Consider the following 25400-nt stretch of genomic DNA (forward strand, 5'->3'; position numbering starts at 1 on the left):
AGCAGGTGGGCCTCATTCCCGTGAGCAAGGGATGCATGGAGGAGGAGACACACATGCATGAAAGATATTAGGAGAAGCCCTCACTGGTTTCTCCACCAAGCAAAGGAGAGCTGCATTAACCCAGCTGGCAGGGGCCTGTAGGTTTAGAATGGCAGGCGCTGGCTTGTAGCCCTGGCTCCCACAGCCTGTTACATCTGCCTGCAGCACAGGGATCTGTGATGCCCTGTCTGAGCCGGTAGGAACGGAGCTAAGCTGGTCTTGGTGCGCACCTTACAGCCAGGCTAAAAATGAACCAACATGGAGTGTCCAGGAAAGGGTAAGTCCTGACCGCTGGCTGCAGCCTCTGAAAGGGAATCAGGTCACTAAGCCAGGAGACACTCTGGGGAATGAAGGGACTTCACCTGCAGCTGGGCTAATTATTAATTTCAACCCAGAACAGAAAATCTAAATCATTTGTGGCTTGCTGGCCACCACATGTCCCCGGCTGATCTTCACCCCCCCATAGCCAGCCTGGGCAGCCTTTCCCCCAACAGACCCTCTCGGGATATTTTCCTCCCCTGATCACTGAACCCTGAGGGCCCACATGATTTTCTTCTGCTGGAATCGGGTATCCTTTATGCCCTGTTGCAATGGGGAGGTCATTAGCAACCAACTAAACGAGCTGAGAAATACATGTGTGATTGCAGCCGGTGTCCCTCCCCTCTCAATCCCTGGCATAAATACAAGCCTGGCCCAAAAAGAAGAACAGCAGTACTTGTGGCACCTTAGAGACTAACAAATTTGTTAGTCTCTAAGGTGCCACAAGTACTGCTGTTCTTCTTTTTGCGGATACAGACTAACACGGCTGTTACTCTGAAGCCTGGCCCAGCGGCTGCAAGAGAGCAAGGCCTTTGAATGGTGTCTGTTGGGCTCTGTGTTAAAGCAGAAGCAGGCAGAAGGTTTGGGGCATTCCAAGGAGACTGTAACACACTCCACATAAGGGGTTTCAGGTAAGGAGCTGCGTGTCCTGGGGAGATTTTATGTCAGGCCCAAGGGTATAAAGCTATTTATCTTACACTTCGAATAGCCCCCACACAATAGTCTCTGCAGAGAGAATGAATCAGAGATATTTGTTATACACTGCTGCCATCTACTGGACATTGACAGACGTGGCAGAGAAACAGAGTTCTGAAATCTGAGCCCCTTTGACAAGAGTCCTACCGCAAACCCTAAAACCTGAGCTCACCGTGTGGTATCCTGGAGTTCTGCTGAACCCACAAAAAGGCTGCGGACTGAGAAGTGCTGCTGGATACTTGGCTGCATGAAAGGCTCTTCCCTTTCCCCGGGTTACCATGGTGAGGTTTATTTAAGCGACTGTATTTCTCCTTGTGTTCTTTAACAGAAGTAACTGGAAGGTCCCTTGCGGATGCTGCACTTTGGCTAGTGAGACCACAGGTAACCATATGCTGCATTTTAACTACGCAATGCTATGTGCGTGGTCCTCCTTTGTAAGACTATATAGGTTGGCCTAAGAGAATTATCTCAGTGCTTTGGAGCCCCAGTCATGGGCTAGGACCCCATGGTGCTAGGGGCTGTACAAACATAGAACAAAAAGACAGCTCCTGCCCCAAGAAGCTTCCAGGCTTAAACAAGAATATCCTGACTCCTTGGAGACCGACCTAAAGCACAATAAATGCACTGGAGATTCTAAAGAACTGGTAACTGGTGATGAGTAAATGTAATAAGAAATCTTGGTGATTCCTGTTGTTCTGTGTCACTGCTTGGCGTCAATCCTGTCTGTGTCAGTCACTTACAAGACAGTATTGTATTTAGTACCCACCTTGTACCTCTGAACTCTGCACTTGATCTATAACACTGTAGATTAGAGACCTCTGTGGGCCTTTGTGAATTAATATATTTATTGACTGGCTAAGAACTGAGTGTTTTGGAAAGTGCCGTTCAAGGTACAAGTAGACCTGGAAAGATCCCGGTATTCACGTTAATAGCTAGTTCTCCCTGGCCTCAATATAAAGGGGTTACCCTAATTAAATTCCATTCCAATATTGGCTATACCACTGACCCGATTGGCAAATCTAGTTTGTTAGATTTCTAGTTTGTTAGAAATCTAACTGGCACATTGGCAAAGTCATAACATTGACCCCGCCCCTGCCCTGCCCTTCATTCTTATATCAAACACAAGTTATTGGGTTAATATTGTGACACCATATCCCATATTCATCATGGGGGTATAATTATGATATGATTATGATACATGACTCCTCTTGTACACATTGCAAGGTGTCATGGGAAAAGTTATGATTTGCCAAATATGATTATCCTATTTGTATGCATGTATCATTTTTGTATCTGAAGTTATGAATGTTAACTAGGTATCTGTATTTCAAATGTGCTTCCTTTGGAAAATACCCACAGCGGGCACAACAGTGAAGAAGCCAGACAGTGCTAATGGTTCATCAGCAAAGACAAAGGGCTACAGAAGAATTTAGCCTTCCTGTAACGTTTCAGCCAGCCAGTAAGTAATGGCTGCTACGACTCAGCAAGGACATGTGACCAGACCATGTGACACTGAACACCATTTTGGGTACCTGTATTTTTCCACAAACTGGGCTGGGAACAGTTTTTGGAACAAAGGGTTCCCCCTACATGTTAAAGCTCTATAAGGTGAAGTGTGACATCATCTAGTGGCCTCATTCCCCACACAAGGACACTCCTGGAAACACCTGAGGAACAAAGACTGAACTGGGGGAAGTGCTGATCCCAGGCTAAAAGGATTTCTACCCTGTGTATGGAAACCTGGTGGACTGCTTGTACCATCAGCCAGCGTGAGAAGTTGCTAATTCATATCCAATCTTTCTGATATTTTAGGATTAGTTTGCAGTTTTGTTTATTTATTAGGTTATCTGCTTTGGTCTGTCTGCTATCGCTTATAATCACTTACAATCTATCAGTTTATAGTTAATAAACTTGTTTTTTGCTTGATCTAAACCACTGCACCTTTGACTGAAGTGGCTGGGGCAAATCTCAGCTTGGTTAACACAGGCTTGTTGCCACCTACTGTCATGGTGGGTGATAACAGGGCCTGGGGAGGCTGGCTGTATCTCCAACCAAGCAGTGTGGAAAAGGGCCAGCCCAGCGAGGAGAATAAAGGGGCACAGCAGTTCCCATAGCTCCCAGCCTGCACCCCGGGGGTGACAATCCATCACAAAGATATTGATTCTAAGGCCAGAAGGAACCACTGTGACCATCTAGCCTGACACCCTCCCCCCCTCCCCCCCCTCCCCATATAGCACAGGCCAGAGAATGGTCCTGAATTAATTCCTGGTTGAACCAGAACAGATCTTTTAGACAAACATCCAGTCTTGATTTTAAAATGGGCAGTGATGGAGAATCCACCCTGGCCCTTGGTTAGTCACCGCAATGGTTAATTCCCCTCCCTGTTCAAAATTCACACCTTATTTCCTGTCTGAATGTGTCTAGCTTCAACTTCTGCCCATTACATCTTGTTATACAGCAGTGACTGGGTGAACGTCTCCATCTATTCAGACAGGAGGTCAGACTAGATCATTAACAGTCCCTTCTGCATTTAAACTCTGTGTCTGTCCAGCCGGCAAGCGCTATGGCAGAGTCTGCAGCTCAGCTGGAGTTGGAGGATTCCCCGACCGAGGCCACTGTCAAACCAGCCCCTAACAGGAACTGCTTTTATCGTGTGTCCTGCACCCTGCGATGCTGCTGAGCGCAGTCAGCACCTGCCCTTAATTTTCTAGTTTTGGGGGGGGCGGATCCTTTTTTGCTTCCTTTCTGGCTGTGTTTTACAGCACATTAAATAAAGCTCTACTCTGTTACAGCGTCGCTGTTTCTCTTGTTTCACAATTCAGAGCTGCAGATCTCTCAGTTGAAGGGGTCAACAAACATGTGGCCAAGGGGGATCCAGTGGATATAGTGTACTTAGATTTCCAGAAAGCCTTTGACAAGGTCCCTCACCAAAGGCTCTTACGAAAAGTAAGGTTTCAGGGTAGCAGCCGTGTTAGTCTGTATCCTCAAAAAGAACAGGAGTACTTGTGGCACCTTAGAGACTAACAAATTTATTAGAGCTTATGGTCTAATAAATTTGTTAGTCTCTAAGGTGCCACAAATACTTCTGTTCTTTTTTTAAGAAAAGTAAGTTGTCATGGGATAAAAGGGAAGGTCCTTTCATGGATTGAGAACTGGTTAAAAGACAGGGAACAAAGGGTAGGAATAAATGGTAAAGTCTCAGAATGGAGAGGGGTAACTAGTGGTGTTCCCCAAGGGTCAGTCCTTGGACCGATCCTATTCAACTTATTCATAAATGATCTGGAGAAAGGGGTAAACAGTGAGGTGGCAAAGTTTGCAGATGATACTAAACTGCTCAAGATAGTTAAGACCAAAGCAGACTGTGATGAACTTCAAAAAGATCTCACAAAACTAAGTGATTGGGCAACAAAATGGCAAATGAAATTTAATGTGGATAAATGTAAAGTAATGCACATTGGAAAAAATAACCCCAACTATACATACAATATGATGGGGGCTAATTTAGCTACAACAAGTCAGGAAAAAGATCTTGGAGTCATCGTGGATAGTTCTCTGAAGATGTCCGCACAGTGTGCAGAGGCGGTCAAAAAAGCAAACAGGATGTTAGGGATCATTAAAAAGGGGATAGAGAATAAGACTGAGAATATATTATTGCCCTTATATAAATCGATGGTACGCCCACATCTCGAATACTGCGTACAGATGTGGTCTCCTCACCTCAAAAAAGATATACTGGCACTAGAAAAGGTTCAGAAAAGGGCAACTAAAATGATTAGGGGTTTGAAACGGGTCCCATATGAGGAGAGATTAAAGAGGCTAGGACTCTTCAGCTTGGAAAAGAGGAGACTAAGGGGGGATATGATAGAGGTATATAAAATCATGAGTGATGTGGAGAAAGTGGATAAGGAAAAGTTATTTACTTATTCCCATAATACAAGAACTAGGGGTCATCAAATGAAATTAATAGGCGGCAGGTTTAAAACAAATACAAGGAAGTTCTTCTTCACGCAGCGCACAGTCAACTTGTGGAACTCCTTACCTGAGGAGGTTGTGAAGGCTAGGACTATAACAGCGTTTAAAAGAGAACTGGATAAATTCATGGTGGTTAAGTCCATTAATGGCTATTAGCCAGGATGGGTAAGGAATGGTGTCCCTAGCCTCTGTTTGTCAGAGGGTGGCGATGGATGGCAGGAGAGAGATCACTTGATCATTGCCTGTTGGTCCACTCCCTCTGGGGCACCTGGCATTGGCCACTGTCGGTAGACAGGATACTGGGCTAGATGGACCTTTGGTCTGACCCGGTACGGCTGTTCTTATGTTCTCAAGGCAATAGAGATACTGGGTAACTGAGGCATATGGAACACGGGGACTTGCCCGTAACCACCCTCACACACACTGCAAACTTACCACTGCATGTCAGGTAACATCACTGGCCAGCCAACCAGGATATTACCTGGGACACGTCTGGCTCGTGCGTGCTGCCAGAGTGAACTCATAAAGCTTCCCGCCTGGCGCTGCCCTTGCAGCAGCCTAGTAACGGGCCGAGCTCACGTTCAACACACAGCCTGTCCATGCACTCCCCCACCTGGCAGTGGGGGGCTCCCCCTTGGGCTGGCGGATGTTATGCAAGGTGCAGCAGGCAGCAATAACTACTGGACATTTTCCTCGCTGAGACAGAGCCTCGTCATGACACATTCCCTGCCCTTCAGTCTCCCGAAGGCCAGTCTACAGCCTCAGGAGATAGTTAAATCTTTTCTTGCTGCTGTCCGGGAGCTCGGTGTCAGGCTTCATGAGCCAGGGGAGCAAAGGGTGGCCTTGATCCCCGAGACCCCAAGTTGGCTTTGGAACCCTATTAATGCCAATAGACCAGTCCGGGAGCGAATAAGAGAAGATTATGGGATGGAACCAAAGGATTTATGGGATTCGACCCCACGGTCCCAAATTCCCTATGAGGAGTGAGGATATCCCACAAGACACAGCCAAAATTCCCCACAAGGCACTGCGTCAGAAGGTGGTGCAGGGGACGCTGGGATAGCTCCCGGAGCCATGTCTTTTGCAGCTACAATCTGATGCCACGTGCGTCCAGGGCCCAAGTGTTAACTCCCTCTGCTGAAAGAGCCTTGGCAGTAGCCGTCTGCAGGCAGAACTGTTGCCGGTTAAACTCTCTAGCATACACGAGGCCTAAATCGCACAAAGCCCCTCCTGCTAAGCCATGGGGCCCCGCCCAGGGCTGGCTCCTGCAGCCCCTCACTGGGGAGCTCTGCCTAACTACGGACGGCAGGATCTGGGGCTCGGCGGCACAGCTAACCTCCATCAGAACCGAGGAAATGTGCCGCTGGCCCTGTTGCGGAGTGTGGGGGAGTCAGGGCCCTGCACCCCTCTTCCTGAGATTCACTGTGACTCTCAACCAGCCAGTAAAGCAGAAGGTTTATTTAAGGACAGGAACACAGTCTCAAGCAGAGCGTGTAGGTACGACCAGACCCCCTCAATTAGGTCCCTCTGGGAGGTTCAGGGAGCTTAGACCCCAGCTTGGGGTTCCCTGCATTGCACCACCCTGCCCAGACTGAAACCAACCCAAAACTCCTCCTGCAGCTCCTCTCTTCCCCCTCCCCCCAGCTCCTCCTCTCCTTTGTTCAGTCTCCCAGGCAGAAGGTGTTAATTCTCCCCACCCCCGTTCCTGGCTCAGGTTACAGCTCAGGTAGCTTCCTTCAAGGGAAGTCCCACATCCCCACTGCAACCCCCCTGCAACATTCCCAGGTCAAATCTGCCCTGCTCCCTGCTCCGTCACAGGCCCTGAGGGCTCAGCTCATGCGTGTGAGACTCGCGTCCCGTCCCCGTGCTAGCGGAGGGGCCAGGTCGCTCTGCACCGATTGGGGCAGGACGAGAACCTGGCTGAACTCTGATGTCACTCCTCTGGCCTGAGTCTGCCACTCACCCCCAGCTTCCCAAGGTTTTAGCTGACCGGGCGATACGGGGCTGGGGTCAAACAGACTGTGGCAGTGCCCTGAACAGAAACCACAGCACAGGCCCCTTGAAAACTTCTCGGTTCAGTTTAATTCAACAAATTCTGATACAAAATGGGCATTTACAGGTATTCCTAGGAGGGGTTTTTACATCGGAGTCTCTATAAAATGTACCGATTTTGCTGCTGCATGAGACACGTTTAACCCGAGTGTTGGGGTGGGACGGGGAGTCCATCTCCTTTCTCACACCCAATCTCCTGCCCACACCTTTGGCTGAACACGGGCAGGGAGACAGGGCTGCCGGCACCGTGGACAGGTGGGAGGGAGGACACCTAGAGCCAGCCCCTTGCTACTTCCATCCCGGCCTGCTGAGGACTCTAACGGGAGCAGGGCCGGACAGAGCTGTTGAGAAGGGGAGGGGCAGACGGCAAGAGGTTTTCCTCCCCCTCTCCTGCAGACCCCTGCGGTCGATTGCTCTCTGGAGGCCCCAGTTATTTCACTGTAAGTAACCTGGCTTCTGGCCCCTAGGGCTCTGGCCCGTCCTCTCCCCACTCTTCATCAGGCAGCTCCGGGCAGGAGCAGGCCTCACCCCGGCACCTGCCTGCCCGGCCCACCAGCTCGGTCGCGCTAGCCCATCGTTGGTCGCTGCGCATCTCATTGCCGCGCACGCTGGAGGCGGCTGGAACAACGCCGCCACTGACCTCTGGAGAGCGACGATGAGGCACACAGGCCGGGACCCTCATGCCTGCAGCTCAGCCGCCCTCGCCAGCCCTCCTCCCGGCCGTTCCAGGGGAGATTCAGATGGGGGAGCTGCCTCCAGGCTGAGCGGGGCGCTGAAGATCTCCTGGGGGTTGCTGTGGGATCCCCCATGGCCAGGGGCTGGCGGGATGTAGTGGGGACACCTCTTGGAAGGGGGAAGGAGGGGACATGTCCCCCCTGCCTCGTCCAGATGCAGAACGACCTGCCGGGGATCCTCAGTCAAGCCCTGAGCTGGTGCAGACACGGAGCGGTGTCACCCTTCTCTACCACCCCTGCGAGCGTGGGATGGGGGATCTGACACCCCTGGGGCTTTGCTCCCTGCCCCCCTTCAGTGCTTGGCAGCCCCACGTGCCCCACTCAGATCTCTCCCTCCTGCCTGGGCACGGCCTGGGGACCGCAGGGCAGTGCACTCGGCTACCCCACGGATTCCCTGGGCTCCCACGCTTGCCCGGCGCGGAGGCTCGTCCCCCGGCCGCTCTCTGGTCAGCCGGACCTGCAGGCAGGGACGTCGTCGTCTGCGAAGCACCCAGAGGAAAAGGGCTTTGAGCCCTTGCTGGGTGACCAAAGTAAAAGGCAGCTAAAGATCAAACAAGGGAGCGGCCGAGCGGGATGTCTCGGTGCGGCTCCGTCTGCACTCCCAGCTCGGGGGCCCGGAGAGGAGGCACGATTCTTAGCTTGAAAGCGATAAAACCAGAACCAAACAGTGACACGAACCTCCGAGCGATCAGTCACTGAACTACTCCTGGGCTCTGCGCTCTGCATTCCCGAGCCTCCGACTGTCCCCAGCGGGTTAACCCCAGAGCCAGGCCCATCAGCCATCTCCCCTGCCTGTGCCCCACAGCCCGGCCCTGCCCCTCAGCCCAAGCCTCCGTGGCTCCCAAGAGAGAGTCCCTTCTCCGCAGGCTCCTTTGGGGGGGTCCCCCACCCCGTCCTTGCTCTCCGTCTGCAGCTTCGGCAGCTCTACGGCCTCTCGATGTCCCGGTACTTCTTGCGCAGGATGGAGACCTGGTCCTTGAAGAGGACGGGGTCCAGCTGCATCTGCGAATGGATGAGGGGCATGAAGCCGAACCAGCTGGCGAAGGAGTTCATACAGGCCTGGCGCTGGGCAAAGTGCTCCGGGTCGGCCCAGCGGGACGTCTTGGAGCCCTGGGGAGGGAAGGTGGGAGAGAGTCCCTCAGTGCAAAGGCGGGAGGTCCCTGACCATGCAGGAACTCTGGGGCGTCACTCAAACGCCCAGAGCACAGCGGCCTTGCAGGGATAACGGAGCCTGTCAGAGGAGGGGTGGCCCAGTGGGGGGCGCTAGACAGGGCCATGGGTAACCCAGCTTTAATTCCCTGCTCCGGTGAGTCTGTTTGCCTCAGTTTCCCCATTGACAGCACCTTCCTACCTCAGGAGGCTGTGGGGAGGACAGAGACCACGGCAAGGAGGCTGCAATGAAGGGGCCAGATACGAATCGTATCGTGACAGATTTCACTGCCCAGCCGTGCAATGCGCTGCCCACCACCCCCATCCCAGCCACGGGGAAACAGACGCAGCCCGGTGAGCTCACCCAGCAAACCAGCCCCCGCACCGGGCACAGAACCCGGGTGTCCTGACAGCCAGCCCCAAACGCATTCGGCACCATGCGGCATGCCCCCGTCACCCCAGAAATCTGCCCCTGGGTGGAGGGAGCAGTTCGGCCGCGGGCTGCCTGGGCAGCAGGTAATTCAGGAGGTTTGGCAGCACATGCCGGGAAGGGCCGGGAGCTGAGCTGGCCGAGGCTGTGGCCAACGTTTTCAGCAGCAGCCTCCGATTTTGGTGCCTGGGCCTGATCCTCAGACCCCGGCGGGTGCCCAGCACCGCTGAGAATCAGGCCGCCGGGGCCCCCAGCTGCTTTGGGGAAATTAGCTCAATTTCGATGTGCCACAACCTCCGGTGCCACAGGAGGGCAGCGCAGGGATCCGAAAGGTAACGGCAGCAGGACAGAGCTGGACTCTGAGCCACGCGCCAGCCCCAAGCCCCTCCCCACGCAGCGGGGGAATCACCCTTGTCCCAGGGCGTGTTGGGGCTGAGCGCAGGGCGCCCACGGCAGGGGCAGGGGCAGGGGCAAGGGCAGGGGCAGGGGCAGGGGCAGGGCTCTCTGCTGCACAAGGGAGGTTCGGGCTGGATCCCCAGGCTGGCACGGGCTCTCTGTGCCGAGGGCCATCTCCAGTTCCATGCATTTGAGGCAGCCAGGAAACCAACCTGCTGCATCATGGTCTCCTTGTACTGCTTCTTCTGGGTGACTTTGATGGGCGGGAGCTTGGTGACCGCGGAAACCAGGAAGTTCATCAGGATGTCCTCGCAGTTGGCCATCTGGTCCACCACGCTGTGCAGGCTGGCGGGCAGGTAGAAGGTGTACAGGTAATGATAGTACCTGCCAAGGAGAGGGCAAACAGGCAGCGCTCAGCGAGTGCCAGGGGGGCGAGACCCCCGGCCAAATTGGCCCCGGTGGGTCTCCTCCCAAGGCAACAGAGACGCGACAGCGACAGATCTGGCCCATGGTCTTCCCAAGAGTAATTCTGGCCGGAGATGCTCCTGGAGCTGCTAGCACAAGGGTGGCCACATCAGGGAGACCTGCTCTGAGCAGGGAGAGGCGAGACCCTGCAAAGCCAGCAGCCCGTCTGCACTGGGGCTCCCCATTAGCCGGGTGGGGGTGGCAATGGGGTGACAAGGCTTGCAAAGGGCGGGAGGTTACGGAGAAGGCTTTGCTCTCAGCCAGAGCCCTCGTTCGGGAGAGCTGAGGTTGCAGGGGTGTCCCCGGGGAGCCCACTGCTTCGTGTTAGTCTCTCTGTACATTGGCCCTGCTGTACAGCCAGCGCTCGCAGCTGGTGCCTGCCGGAGGCTGCCCAGTGCTCTGCCAGGCCAGGCAAACGTTTGTGCCTTGCCAGCAGCACATCGTATGCAGCCCCCAGCTCCATGTGATTTCCTGCCCAGAGCCGGGTTCCTGGCCGCATGCACTGCCCCCTCCCTCCCGCCCCCCAGCTCACCGGTGGTAGAACGCTGCCCCGGTCAGCACCATGGAGTACTCGTTAGTCCACTTGGAGGTGTACGCCCACCAGCCTTTGCTCTTGTCCCAGTAATGGCTCCGGGGAAGCAGCACCACACAGTGAAGGCAAAGTCAACCTGGAGGCCCCGATGGCAGGGGCAGGTCGGGGGGAAGACGGGAAAGGAACGAAACCAGGATTAACAAGCCAGGCTTGGCACGGCAGCCCCGGCACTGACCCTGCCCCGCCATCCGTGGCTAATACAGCTGCGTTCGCCCAGCCCACGGTGTCCTGGGCCGAACCTCTGGCTGGGGGTCTGCCTAGCCCTAGGGGGCAGCGGCCTGAGAGCCTCAGCGCCCCCTGCTGGAGCAGATCCATTTGTCCATGGCCAGAGGAGCCCTGCTGCTATCAGCGTTCATAAGGTCGCCCGTCACCAGGCATCAGAGACTTCTCCGGCCCCTGCTTGGGCATGGAGTTGAAATTTCTGCTTTCCCTAGGCCCGGGCCGTTCCCAAATGCTGCTTCCTTTTGCATCCCAGTGTCTGACCTGCTGTGAGAAGCCGATGAGCAGTGTGGGATACGGCCAGGTGCAGCACGGGCAGATGCTGTGTGAGTCTCCAGTACACAGCTCTGTCGCTGCACCGCAGGGCCCTCCAGACCTGCCCCAGCCTCCGCCCCACCCCGCTCTGCCGGTGCCCCTCCTCCCGCCTCTCCCGCTCTGCCAATGCTGCCCCCAGCCAGCCCCTGGGGCTATCCCAGCCCTGGACTCTCCCGCACCCGGCTCTGAGATGTGCCCCAGTCCTGCAGGGAGGGACAATGGGGATTATTGGACCCCCCCCGTTGGCCTCACCTCGTTGGTCGATAGGATGGTGTCCTCGTCCAGGCTCAGCACAGCGTCTGTCCGGATGAGCTCGTAGGGAAAGAAACGGCTGCTCATGGTCTGTGCAAGGGGAAAGCAATTAAACCCCGGACAGCCACGCCCCCACCCCGACCACTGTGACCACGCCCCCAATCCCAGCCAGCCACGCCCCCACCCCGGCCACTGTGACCACGCCCCCAATCCCAGCCAGCCACGCCCCCACCCCGGCCACTGTGACCACGCCCCCAATCCCAGCCAGCCACGCCCCCACCCCGGCCACTGTGACCACGCCCACCCACAAATCCCAGCCACTGCGACCACGCCCCCGCACCCCAAACCCAGCCACTGCTCCCCTTCCTGCCCTCCCGCCCTCAGCAGCGCTGCAGCCCCAGGGCCCCCCTACCTTGTGTTCCCCTTCCACGACGCTGAGCGGCACGGGGACGGACGGCCACCGGCTCCTTGGGGGCGGGGGCTTCTCACAGTTCCACAGCACCATGATCTGCAGCAGGGACAGGGCAGGGCCGGGTTCATGGCAGGGCGGGTTACGGCCCCGACCAGCCCCGGGCTCAGACCTTTGCCAAGTGTCAGCCATGACCAGCCAGCACCACCGGTCTCGTCCACACCCAGGGCAGAGTCAGGGCTACCATCACGCTGGTCAGCACGGTGCATGGCCTGGGCAGAGACACCCGCGGGGACAGCACCTCAGCCAGACACACCCAGGGGCCTATAGGGACAGGCCCAGACCCACACCACTGCCCAACCTCCATCACCGGAAGGGCCCGGACTGACCCCGCCGCCCAGTCTCCACCCCTGGCATAGCCTGGGCCAAACCCGCCCCCCAACCTCCATCCCTGGAATGGCCTGGACCCATCCCCTACCACCCAGCCTCCATCCCCGGCACAGCCTGGACTCACTCCCGCTATGGTTTTCTCGCCCAGCCCCACCCTGGGGTGGAGGGGCACAGCTCCCACTGTGGCTGGGATCAGGGATCAGACCAGAGGCCAAGGCCCAAGGAGGTGGCGCCCTGTCCCTCCCCCGGCAGGTGGGCCCGTACCTGGGTACAATACTTGGACTTGGCGACCGCCAGGATGAGTTTGACGATGGGTTGGGACTGCGAGAGCAGCGGCGACACGGCCTGGATGACGGAGGTGAACTCCTTGGCCGGGCTTCGCCCTGCAATGACACACGACCCGGCTCGGACTGGCCCGGGCTCCCAGCCAAGCTCAGGGACAAGGGGCCCATGGCAGGCAGGAGTGGGAGGGGAACAGTCCGGCGGCAGCTGGGCAGGGCTGGGGCGGAGAAGATGGACGGAGGAGTTCACAGCTCTCTCAGGGCCTGGCCGTGGGGGCGGGGGGGGGAGGGGAGGGTGCAGCATCACCGGCCCCATGTACTCAGGAGTCAGCCCCCACAATCAGGAGATTGGCTTAAAAATCCCGAGATTTAAAACAGTCCTCAGTGCTGGGCTGGGCTCTGCGCCCCCTGCTCTCTCAGCCGGAGGGGTCGGGCTGTCAAGCTTTTCTTTCACCCCCAGAGCGTCTTTACCAGATGTCAGTCGTTAACAGAGACATCCTTTCTCCCAAGTGGTGTCTGGGCAATGGATGGGTGATAAAAACCAAGTCTGGAGCTATCTGACTAAAACACCCTTCCCCTCCCAATCCCTCCACTTTCAGGCCCCTGTGATGCTCATAGAGTTCCAGCTAGACAAGACCTGGCTTTCTAATGGAAAAGAAGCAGGAAAAAACACTTAAAAACCCCCTTTCTGGTCTTCTTCGTATGTCAGAGGAAAAGGGGGAAATTCATAAAATCTGAAACAAAAACTAACCCCCCCAGCAGAGTTCTGATCCTGAAAAGGGAGCGTGCCAGGGACTCATTGGTGTCTGGCAGGGATGTCACTAGTGCTATAGATGTTATGTGGACAGTGCCCAGATCCGAGGGTGATGGGCCGCACGGTGAAACCCTAAGACAGACACAGCACACAAAAGGCAGGCCCCTATTTTTGCCTCCCTTTGAAGGGCTGGTTTAGAAAAGGCTGGAAATTTTAAGCTGGATCCTGAAACAAACCAGGAGCCTACGTGCCGGGGATCAGAGAGCGACACCAGACACACCCTGGGTTTGAACCCAGGATCTGTCCCATCAGCCCTCTGCCACTCTAGCTAACGGGGTAACGCCATTCACGGGACCGGCCACTAGAAGGGGATGTGGCGTCACTGTACGAGTTCTAGCCCCAACCCCAGGGCTGATGCATTAGGTGCAGCCGGGAGGTCAGTGTCTGCAAAGTGCATCCGTGAGCTGGTGGAAGGGCCGATCTCCCCCAGCAGAGACACCCGCAAACCCTGCAGGAACCGATCCCCTCCCGTCAATCCTCAGCCTGCCACCAGCTGAGCAGCCCCCCAGCACGCGGGGCTGGCCGGCGGCTGCAGGTAGGAAGGGAGATAAAAGGGAGCAGGAAGACAGGAATGGCAGGATGGGGAAGATTCAGTATGAAGGGCACCTGGGACTGGGGTAGCAGGGGGCTGTGGGTCAGGACTGAGGGGGTCAGCAGAGCTGTGTGTGGGGAGCCCAGGACTGGGATAGCTGGAGGGGGTGGGGGGGTCGGCGGAGCTGGACACTGTAAAATGGGCCAGGTCCATTGGCACTGGCACCACGGGGCCCGTGACCGCCCCTCCCTGAATTCCAGCTGTTCTCTAGGGTGGGGCTGACTCAGGAGTGACTCTCCAGCCGGCTCCTCCCCAGCTATCCGCGGGAAAAGCCCGTTTGCCACAGGCTGGGCTGGAACAGCAGGAGGCGCTGCAGAGCTGTGGGCGTGACCCACTCATCTTCCACCTCCGCTGCCCCGTCCTGACCAGCAGTGCCCCCCCCCCACCGGCTATTCCTGCCCCGGGCCGCTCCTGAGCAACCCCCACCCGCTGTAACTCACTGCGCCAAAGCTTGAGGGCCCCACGGCCCCACCAGGAGAAACCCGAAATCCACAAACCCTCTATATTCTGCTCAGCCCACAGGTTGTTACCCCATTGGGGGTTCCCAGCCCAGCTTGGGAACCAGGGACTCCAGCCCCGATGCCTAGCCAGGCCTGAGCCCCACCGTGCCCATTCCCAGGGCCTGGCCTCTCTCGCCGTCGCTGCCGCCTACCCAGGGCGAAGTAGTAGAAGGGGAAGTCGGCGAGGCTGGTGGAGAACTGGGGGAGCACGTAGAGCCCGCCCGGCTGCACGTTCCACATCACGTGGTTCCTGCTGACGTGCGCCTGGATTCGGTCCTGGATGATCTGAAAACAAACAGGGGGCCGGGGGAGCCGCGTTACTGACCATGGGCCCCTGCGAGGCTCAGCCATGGACGCTGCACTGCCCCCGCCTCCAGCTCTGCCCCATATACCCCAGGGCGGGAACCAGCACGCTGGGCCACACGCCACAGCAATCTCTGTTAGTGGCTGGAGAGCTGGGCTGGGCTCCTGCCCCCCACTGGGCTTGTCTCGGTTAGGAGACGAGGTGGGTTAATCTGGGGTTAGCGAACACGTGTTACCTGGCCCCAGCACAGCCGCGACCTTTCCCCAGTGTAGACGCAGGTTAACCCCCCTCGTCGCCAGTCAGCTGGGCAAGGTTGACCCTAGAGGGGTCTAGACTGGAGGGGAGGCCAGCTGGTGCCGATCAACTGCTGGACGCCAGGGGAGCGAGTCGGAGCAGTGAGCGTTGGGGATTCACGGCCCCGCGGGGAGCTGGCAGCAGGCTTGCTGAGGGTCACACTGGGTGGCTGGGGAGCGGGAACTGAACCCGGGTCTCCCAGATCTCCAAACTGCTGCACAGCCACGGTCAGGCTGACAGCGAGCGACGGTTACTGCTCACTTGTGTCACTGGGCCCTCGTCATCCGCCTGGTTCTGGCTGGCTTCCCTCCCCGTTGTGTCTACATGGAGCTCTGTGGGCCTGGGCAGGCGTCTCTCACTGAAAGGTCTGTACGGCGCCTGGCACCAGGCCCCGAGCCCCCACTGAGATCTGCCGGTGCAGGGCCCCAGCCGAGCGGGAGCCATTACACGGGGCCAAGGGCTCTGATCACATTGGTGCAGCCGAGACGAACTGGCTGGGATATGGCCGCACGCCAGCTTGAGGGGCCCACCCTGAGGCCTGGGGCTGGGGACTAGGGGTGGCCTCAGCCTGTGACGGGTGTACCCCGGCAACTACAAACCACCCGAGGTCTCCCCACCGCCCGGCCCCCTGCGCCGGCTCCTCGGCCTGTAGTGTGGATCCAGCCTGGCCTCTCCCAGCCGGCGGTAACGCTGCGGCAGGTACCCTGATCTCCCTGGGCACCGCGATGCTCCAGGCAGCGAACACACCAGCTGGGTTGGCAGCTGCTGGGGACTTTTTCTGCACTGCTGAGAATCTGCAACGTTCCTTCCTACGGCCACTGACCCCCCGCAGCGCAGCCTGGGCCCCCAACTGCCTGACGAACGAAGCACAGAGATAACCGGCCCGTAGCCCTGAGGAGCCCTTTCCCCGCCTGCCACAGACCAGACCGCATCCCAGAGAGCCACTGCTGGCCTCACTCGCCTCTCACTGGGCCAGGGCGAGCTTGGGAGAGGCACAGAACAGCCCAGCAACTCTGCAAAGAGTGCGGGCTGGGCCCAGGGCGCTGCTTCTATCCTGGCTCTGCCGCTGACCCCTAGCGGCCCTGAGCAGGTCATTCTGTGCCTCGGTTTCCCCACCGGCACAATGGGGATGATGGTGAGGCTTTATTCATTCACAGGTGGCAGCACTTTGGATGGGAGAAGTTAGACAAGGGCCTTGTCCCCTAGTCTCCTTCCAGTGCCCTTGCTGCAGGGAACAGCTGCATTTCTGTGTCACCTCCCAGCCCCGAGGATCCCAACGCGCTTTTCAGACTGCCAGAAAATCCACAGCAGGGTCTGGGAACTGGCCACCTCTGTCCTAGCTCCCCAAGGCCCTGCCCGAGCCGCCACACCAGGAGCTATGGAGCGGTGCCCTGGGGCAGGGACGCATGGATGCATGAACTTCCCGTACGCTGGTAAGGGTTCCCCTGGGCGCACGCACACTGTTAAACAACCTCATCACCTATCACCTAAACCTCAGCCTGAACTGTCCCCTGAGCTTGGCAGTTCTAGAATATTTCCCCGCAGGGATCGCCTAGTCCCCCCACCCCCAGACACGCAACCCATCCTAGTCATGGCTGCAGCTCATAGGAGCCACTTGTTCTGACTGCCAGGATGAGTCAGCAGATGAGCTCTGCACCTCCACACAGGATCACAGATCCTGACCTGGGTGACAGCTCTCTTGACCCAGCAGCGCCGTCTCCGCACTGCTGACCCCTCTCCCCCTCTGAGATTAAGCTCAGAGAACGTAAGAGAGAGGTAAGCAGTGCCTGGGTCTTGGGCAGACCGTAAACACCTCCCACAATGCTCCAAGGGGAAGGAGCAAGACGCCGGCACATCCACTCCTCCCTGCTGAGCCTCTCCTGTTCTCCCACTCAAGCCATTCTCCTGCCCTCTTCCACGTTCCAGTGCACGAACCAGACCCACTGTCTCCCCCACCAGCCCTTCCCCCATCCCGAGTGAGGGGACAATGTCTGTAACCGAGGAGCGCACAAAGCCGGGAGCACTCGCCTCGAGGGTGGTCAGCACGATTTTCTCTACCGAGGAGAAGTACGTCTCCCACAGGAACTGGGTCTGCTGCCGGAGCGCCAGGACTTTGTCGTGGTCTATGGAGCGGGTTATCGAGGGGATCTGGAAGAGAGCGGGGGGGTGAGGGAAGGTCGGTGGTGGGCTAAGATGACCCCCAGAGCCAGGGACGTGGCCAGCTGGCCGGGGTCTCTCTTGGGTAAGTGCAGCTCTGGGGGGATGTGCTGATGTGGGGCTGGAGAGCTCAGCAGCCAACCCCCCGAGCTGGCCGGGGAATCTGACCCCGGCTGGGGGAGCTGAGCCCTAGAAGATCTGGCCCACAGAGTCGTCGATCGCACGTTGTACCATTCACTAGGTGGTTGCCCATGACTGGTCTTATTGTGCCCATTTCACAGAGAGGAGAAGGGAGGCCCAGGGTGGGCGGGCGCTGAGCGGCCTGAACTTACCCCCTGAGTGAGTGGTGGAGATGGGAACAGGACTATCCGGAGCCATGCCCCAGCCCTGGGCCCTGCTGCCCCAGATACATGCACCGGCTCCGGCAGCAGGCTGGGTGTGGGGTGGGACAGCCGCCCCGCCCCTCATGCTGCTCTCAGACTCCCCCATGGCCTGGGAGGTCGCCGCTTTTCCAGGAGTTGGGGCTGGGATAGCAGGGGGCTGGGTCTCTGCAGCCCCCTCTGCCCCCCTCGGATGGGCGAGCCCGGAGCACACGGGGGCCTTAGGAACGGCTAGGGGCTGATGTTCTCCTGGTCCAGCCCGCTGTGGTTACGTCTGGGCTGTACCTACCTGGGCCCACAGTCACAGGGGCCTGGCAGGGGCGTCCCCCAAGAGAGGGCCCAGCCGGCCAGAGGGGAGGGGCATGCTTCTAAACCAATGGAAGGGCAGCATTAATCCGGCTGGCAGAATGCAGGCAGGATCTTGGCATGTTTCACCTGCACGCAGCTCTGCCAGTGCCCCGCAATCCTGACCTACAGCCCCCTGCTACCCCAGCCCTGGGCTCCCCTCCCCCAGTTCTGCCAGTGCCCCCCAATCCCAACCCACAGCCCCCTGCTACCCCAGCCCTGGGCTCCCCTCCCCCAGTTCTGCCAGTGCCCCCCAATCCCAACCCACAGCCCCCTGCCAGCCCTGAGCTCCCCACCCACACCTCTGCCAGTGCCCCCAATTCCGCCCCAGAGCCCCCTGCTACCCCAGCCCTGGGCTCCCCACACACAGCTCTGCCGGTGCCCCAATCCCGCCCCACAGCCCCCTGCTACCCAAGCCCTGGGCTCCCCTCCCCCAGCTCTGCCAGTGCCCCCCAAACCCGACCCACAGCCCCCTGCTATCCCAGCCCTGGGCTCCCCTCCCCCAGCTCTGCCAGTGCCCCCCAAACCCGACCCACAGCCCCCTGCTATCCCAGCCCTGGGCTCCCCTCCCCCAGCTCTGCCAGTGCCCCCCAAACCCGACCCACAGCCCCCTGCTATCCCAGCCCTGGGCTCCCCTCCCCCAGCTCTGCCAGTGCCCCCCAATCCCGACCCACAGCCCCCCGCTACCCCAGCCCTGAGCTCCCCACCCACACCTCTGCCAGTGCCCCCAATTCCGCCCCAGAGCCCCCTGCTACCCCAGCCCTGGGCTCCCCACACACAGCTCTGCCGGTGCCCCAATCCCGACCCACAGCCCCCTGCTACCCAAGCCCTGGGCTCCCCTCCCCCAGCTCTGCCAGTGCCCCCCAAACCCGACCCACAGCCCCCTGCTATCCCAGCCCTGGGCTCCCCTCCCCCAGCTCTGCCAGTGCCCCCCAATCCCGACCCACAGCCCCCTGCTATCCCAGCCCTGAGTTCCCCACCCACACCTCTGCCAGTGCCCCCAATTCCGCCCCAGAGCCCCCTGCTACCCCAGCCCTGGGCTCCCCTCACACAGCTCTGCCGGTGCCCCCAATTCCGCCCCACAGCCCCCTGCTACCCCAGCCCTGGGCTCCCCACACACAGCTCTGCCAGTGCCCCCAATTCCGCCCCACAGCCCCCTGCTACCCCAGCCCTGGGCTCCCCACACACAGCTCTGCCGGTGCCCGTGCCTCTGGGGCAGAGAGCTCAGAGAGCAGAGCTGGGATTGTAGGACCCCTCTGTGCCTTGGTACCAAGGTAGGAAGAAGCCAGGTCTGGCTCGGGGCCAGTCACCGAGGTGCCCTGCAGCTCCCCATGATGCCGGTCTGGGTGCGAGCCCAGCCTGGCACTGCCCTTTGGCACCGGTGCCCCGGCGCTGGGGAGAGCGCAGCACCCGATCCTGCCTCCTTCACACGCTGCTTCTCGCTCCCGCTCTCCTCCGGAAGGGTGGGCCATGCGGCGCGGGCGGCTGGGGGCTGCAGTTGATGGGGATGGTGGCCCTGGGGGGCAGGTTAAAGGGCTTTCCCCACCTCACCCACCCAGCCGGACCCCGTGTCAGGCCCACGGAGCCGGGAGCAGGGGCGGCTTTCCTGCCACGCGGGGAGTGTCTCAGAGGGGCCGGGGAGTCAGGCTGCCCCCCCGAGCGCGTGGCCCCTACCTGGAGGAGGAGTCTCTCGTCCCCGATGATGGCGGCTTTGTTCCAGTCGATGACTTCGGAGAAGGGCAGCTCCCAGCCGTTGTTCAGCAGCACGGGGATGCAGGCGGCCTGCGGAGGGCGGACAGGGCGGGGTGAGCCAGGCAGGGGCGTGCGTCCGTCTGTCCGTCCAGCGGCAGGTGCACACAGCAGCCGGGACAGACGGCGCCACGTGGCTGGGATCGGGGTGGGGGAGCAGCGCGGGGGTGTCGTGGGTGGGGACAAGGCCTGGCTCGGGGCCTGGCTTACCTGGAGAGCTTCGAGGAAGCGGAAGGACCCCAAGCACCGGCCCCGGGGCACCAGGCAGAAGCTGGAGTTGTGCATCAGCTCCTGGGAATCGTACCTGTGGGGCGGGGAGACGAGTCAGGCGCCGGCCGGAGCAGAGCCCACACGTTGGGGGTCTGACTAGCTCGGCCGGTGCCAGCTGGTGTGACTCAGGCAGGGCTCCACATCCACGTGCTGCCCCCCCGAACTCAGAGCTCTCGCACGCTGCCCCCGACCCCAGAGTCCTCGCACGCTGCCCCTGACCCCAGAGCCCTCGCACGCTGCCCCCGACCCCAGAGCCCTCGCCCACTGCCTCCAACCCCAGAGCTCTCCCACGCTGCCCCCGACCCCAGAGTCCTCGCCCACTGCCTCCAACCCCAGAGCTCTCCCACGCTGCCCCCGACCCCAGAGTCCTCGCACGCTGCCCCTGACCCCAGAGCCCTCGCACGCTGCCCCCGACCCCAGAGCCCTCGCCCACTGCCTCCAACCCCAGAGCTCTCCCACGCTGCCCCCGACCCCAGAGTCCTCGCCCACTGCCTCCAACCCCAGAGCTCTCCCACGCTGCCCCTGACCCCAGAGTCCTCGCCCACTGCCTCCAACCCCAGAGTCCTCGCACACTGCCCCCGACCCCAGAGCCCTCGCCCACTGCCTCCAACCCCAGAGCCCTCGCAAGGTGGCCCTCCAACCCAGAGCCCTCGCACACTGCCCCTGACCCCAGAGCCCTCGCACGCTGCCCCCGACCCCAGAGTCCTCGCCCACTGCCTCCAACCCCAGAGCCCTCGCACGCTGCCCCCGACCCCAGAGTCCTCGCCCACTGCCTCCAACCCCAGAGCCCTCGCACGCTGCCCCCGACCCCAGAGCCCTCGCACACTGCCCCCGACCCCAGAGCCCTCGCACGCTGCCCCCGACCCCAGAGCCCTTGCACGCAGCCCCCCTGACCCCAGAGCCCTCGCACGCTGCCCCCCGACCCCAGAGCCCTGGCACGCTGCTCCCAAACCTAGAGCCCTTGCACACTGCCTCCAACCCCTGAGCCCTCGCACACTGCCCCCCCGAACCCAGAGCCCTGGCACGCTGCCCCCTGACCCCAGAGCCCTTGCACGCTGCCCCCGACCCCAGAGCCCTCGCACGCTGCCCCCGACCCCAGAGCCCTCGCACGCTGCCTCCAACCCCAGAGCCCTCGCACGCTGTCCCCTGAACCCAGAGCCCTCGCCCACTGCCTCCAACCCCAGAGCCCTTGCACGCTGTCCCCTGAACCCAGAGCCCTCGCCCACTGCCTCCAACCCCAGAGCCCTCGCCCACTGCCCCTGAACCCAGAGCCCTGGCACACTGCCCCGACCCCAGAGCCCTCGCACACTGCCCCCCGAACCCAGAGCCCTGGCACGCTGCCCCCTGACCCCAGAGCCCTCGCACGCTGCCCCTCGAACCCAGAGCCCTCGCACGCTGCCCCTCGAACCCAGAGCCCCCGCCCGCTGCCCCCCGACCCCAGAGCTCTCGCCCGCTGTCCCCTGATCCCAGAGGCCTCGCCCGCTGCCTCCCGACCCCAGAGCCCTCGCCCACTGCCCCTGAACCCAGAGCCCTGGCACACTGCCCCGACCCCAGAGCCCTCGCACACTGCCCCCCGAACCCAGAGTCCTTGCCCACTGCCCCCCGAACCCAGAGCCCTTGCATGCTGCCTCCCGAACCCAGAGCCCTGGCATGCTGCCCCCCAACCCAGAGCCCTGGCACGCTGCCCCCGAACCCAGAGCCCTCACACGCTGCCCCCCAACCCCAGAGCCCTCGCACGCTGCCCCTGAACCCAGAGCCCTCGCAGTCTGCCCCCGAACCCAGAGCTCTCGCACGCTGCCTCCCGAACCCAGAGCCCTTGCACGCTGCCCTGAACCCAGATCCCTCGCACGCTGCCTCCCAACCCCAGAGCCCTCGCATGCTGCTGCCCCAGCTCAGAGCCCTCGCCCGCTGCCCCCCCGAACACAGACCCCTTGCCCACTGCCCCCGAACCCGGAGCCCTCACCATCTGCCCCCTGAACCCAGAGCCCTCGCCCACTGTCCCCCAAACCCAGAGCCCTCGCACGCTGCCAGCCCAGCCGAGAGCCCTTGCGCACCATGCCACCCTGACTCCCGAACCCTCGTGCGCCACCCAGCCCCGGGCAAAACACCTGCCCACAGAGCCCAGCCTCTTTTGCCGCCCAGCCCCTCACAATGGAGGGGCCACGGGGTCCTGGAGACCATCCAGGTCTGTTTCTCAAGCCTGTCAGGGAAGTTCAACTTGTTTTGCTCCTTTCACCCTCAACAAGCAGGGGGGCTGGGGCCCTGCCCGTTACACCTGGTACCCCACAGCTGATGGGCGGGAGAGGCCAGGCCGCCGAGTCGGGCGTTTGGGGCACGACATCACTAACACGCCAGGAGGATCCTCTGCTGGCCGGCGAGCTTCGCCAGGAGGATCCCCTGCTGGCGGGGGGGTCACGGCGCCCTCGGTATTTGCTGGGCTCCTCCCCACCCTTCCCCTAGGCATAGGAAGGAGGGGTCTCGGGAAGCCCTCAGCAGCCGGCTGACCACTCCCAGCTGGGACAGACACTGGTGCCTGCGCTGCATTTGCCAGGCTGCTTCCCTGAGACACAGGGATCAGTTCATTCGCGCGATCTTCCGCCTCCAGCCGGGCAATGAGCTGTTCTTTGGTGAGCCTCCCAATGCACAGCCCCCTCTGCTTGCACAGCTCCACCAGGTCGCTCTTAAGCCGCTTGGCATACATCTTCCTGCTGGCCACTCACCGGCCTGTGTGCTCACAGCTCCCCACAGTTCCCAGGGGGACCCCTAGTGTGCCAGCCCTTCTCGAGGTCACCACCTCTCTGCCAGGGTCGAGCTGCAGACTCCTCCGCCCTTGGGACCACTCGCTGCGATCCCCCCGGGGGACCCTGTTACCGCAAAAGTCCTTCTCGCTGGTCACACACTCCCAGGGGTAATAACCGTCTCTCTCCCACTCTTCAGCACGCCTGGTCCCCGTCAATCCCCCTTCGTTTTACTGCTCCCCAGTCAGTTACTGCAGGAAGCGCCGTCCACGGGGTGCAGTAGATCCCGCCGCTGCCACCAGTTGTCGTGGAGTGTGGGGGAGTCAGGGCCCTGCACCCCTCTTCCTGAGATTCACTGTGACTCTCAACCAGCCAGTAAAGCAGAAGGTTTATTTAAGGACAGGAACACAGTCTCAAGCAGAGCGTGTAGGTACAACCAGACCCCCTCAATTAGGTCCCTCTGGGAGGTTCAGGGAGCTTAGACCCCAGCTTGGGGTTCCCTGCATTGCACCACCCAGCTCAAACTGAAACCAAACCAAAACTCCTCCTGCAGCTCCTCTCTTCCCCCTCCCCCCAGCTCCTCCTCTCCTTTGTTCAGTCTCCCGGGCAGAAGGTGTTAATTCTCCCCACCCCCTCCTGGCTCAGGTTACAGCTCAGGTAACTTCCTTCAAGGGAAGTCCCCCATCCCCACTGCAACCCCCCTGCAACATTCCCAGGTCAAATCTGCCCTGCTCCCTGCTCCATCACAGCCAGTTCCAGAGCTTCACTCCCCTTGGAGTTCGAACACTTTCCCGAATATCTAACCTACATCTCCTTTGCCACAGGTTAAGCCCATGACTTCTTGTCCTACCGCCAATGGACATGGAAAACAATTGATCGCTCTCTTCTTTATAGCAGCCAGTCACGTATTTGAAGGCTGTTATCCATTCCCCCCACCCCCCCAGTCGTCTTTTCTTAGAAATAAACATGTCCCTTTTTTTAACCTTTCCTCATAGGTCAGGTTTTTGAAAGCTTTGATCAGTTTTTGTTGTTCTCCTCTGGACTCTCTCCAATTTGTCCACATCCAGGAGCAGCGCCAGGGTTTTTGGCGCCCTAGGAGGGGGTCCTTCCACGCTCCCGGTCGTCGGCAGAAATTCTGCAGCGGGGGGGTCCTTCCGCGCTCCCGGTCTTCCGGGCACTTCGGCGGCGGGTCCCGGAGTGAGTGAAGGACCCGCCGCAGAATTGCCGCCGAAGACCCGGAGCACGGAAGGACCCCCCCACCGCCGAATTGCCGCCAAGGGCAGCAAAATGCCGCCCCCCAAATCCTGGTGCCCTAGGCGACCACCTAGGTTGCCTAAATGGAAGAGCCGGCCCTGTCCACATCTTTCATAGTGTGTGGCACCTGGAACTGGACACAGTACTGCAGATGAGGCCCACCAGTGCCGAGTAGAACAGGACAATTACCTCACATATGACACTCTTGAGACACTTCCCTGATGCTGGAATATTTGCAGGTCTCCCAAGGCCAAATGCCCCTCATGTAGTGACATCTTGGAGCTCGTGGTGTCTTTGGTATTAATAGGAGCTCCGTAATCCCTGATGTTAGCTCAGTTTGCAAAATGCAACAGAAACCTGCACAGAAGAGCAAACAGCAGCATTGCAAAGCTCAGCTGTGTATCCCGGGAGCTTGTTTCTGGGCTCACACACACAATATCACTCAGGAATTACTCCGTGGAGTTCTGCGGAGTACGCTGGGTCAGCACGACGCTCTAAGCATCCAGCTAAGAAGGGGAGGAAAGTCATATACGATAATGTTCATATGCATCATAGACACATCTCTCCTAGGCAGGTATCACAGAATGTGGCTCAGATGGAAAAGATCATCCAAATCAGACACTCACTGTAGCTCTAGGGCCTGCTTAATCCTCTTGGGCTCATCCTCTCGGATGCTGGCGGCAGGAGACTGGTTTGCAGTGCATGACAGCGTTACAGATGCATGGCTCCCCTCCCGAAGCAGACAATTAGCCTGACAATGCTGCACACTCCACAGGCTACACCTCCCGCGAGAAGGCTGTAGCGCCCCAGGAACACACCGCAGGAAATGAGCCATGAAACGTGATGTTCGAGTTATTGTTTTAACCTAGAAAAAATCTTGAGTCAGGTCCCCCAGAAATCGAGAGATTGGTTCCAAAACCATGATTAAAATAATAATAATAATAATACATTTGGGTTCTGTTTATTCACCTTCTGGGTTTTCAGGCTTTAGGATGCACTTGGGTCACATTTTTTCTTTTCTGAACAACCATGAATGCCAGAAACTTACTTCTTGTTGTCATGGAAGCGGAGAGGCTCATCTAATCACGTGCCTCCAGCAGTTGAGGCTTTGCATCAAATGTAGCGACTCTCCTGATAAAATGCAGGCCCGAGTAATGCTGTGTGAATGTGTACAGTCAATGGAGGTATCCTTAGTCATACCGAGCGGAGAATTGCTTCATCAGATTTTCTTCTGAACATTCTCCTCTCCTTGTCTCTGAATGGAACAGTGCCAGGGTAGAAGATGGTGGCCATA

The 25400-nt window shown here is 59.4% G+C and overlaps 1 protein-coding gene across 1 annotated transcript; it reads right to left on the minus strand.

The window, feature by feature from the left end:
* Window positions 1–7540: 7540 nt before the first annotated feature.
* LOC128834307 (exostosin-1-like) lies at window positions 7541–25399 on the minus strand. The gene is given in 15 exon segments (XM_054022915.1): window positions 7541–7719; window positions 8124–8290; window positions 8740–8921; window positions 9999–10170; window positions 10784–10883; window positions 10886–10919; window positions 11630–11719; window positions 12042–12137; window positions 12693–12811; window positions 14768–14900; window positions 17242–17361; window positions 19770–19877; window positions 20055–20148; window positions 24733–24794; window positions 25307–25399. Coding segments are annotated over 15 exon segments (1749 nt in total).
* Window position 25400: the final 1 nt, after the last annotated feature.

The sequence above is a fragment of the Malaclemys terrapin genome, chromosome 3 (assembly GCF_027887155.1).
Source record: "Malaclemys terrapin pileata isolate rMalTer1 chromosome 3, rMalTer1.hap1, whole genome shotgun sequence".
In the NCBI taxonomy this organism is placed as follows: Eukaryota; Metazoa; Chordata; order Testudines; family Emydidae; genus Malaclemys; species Malaclemys terrapin.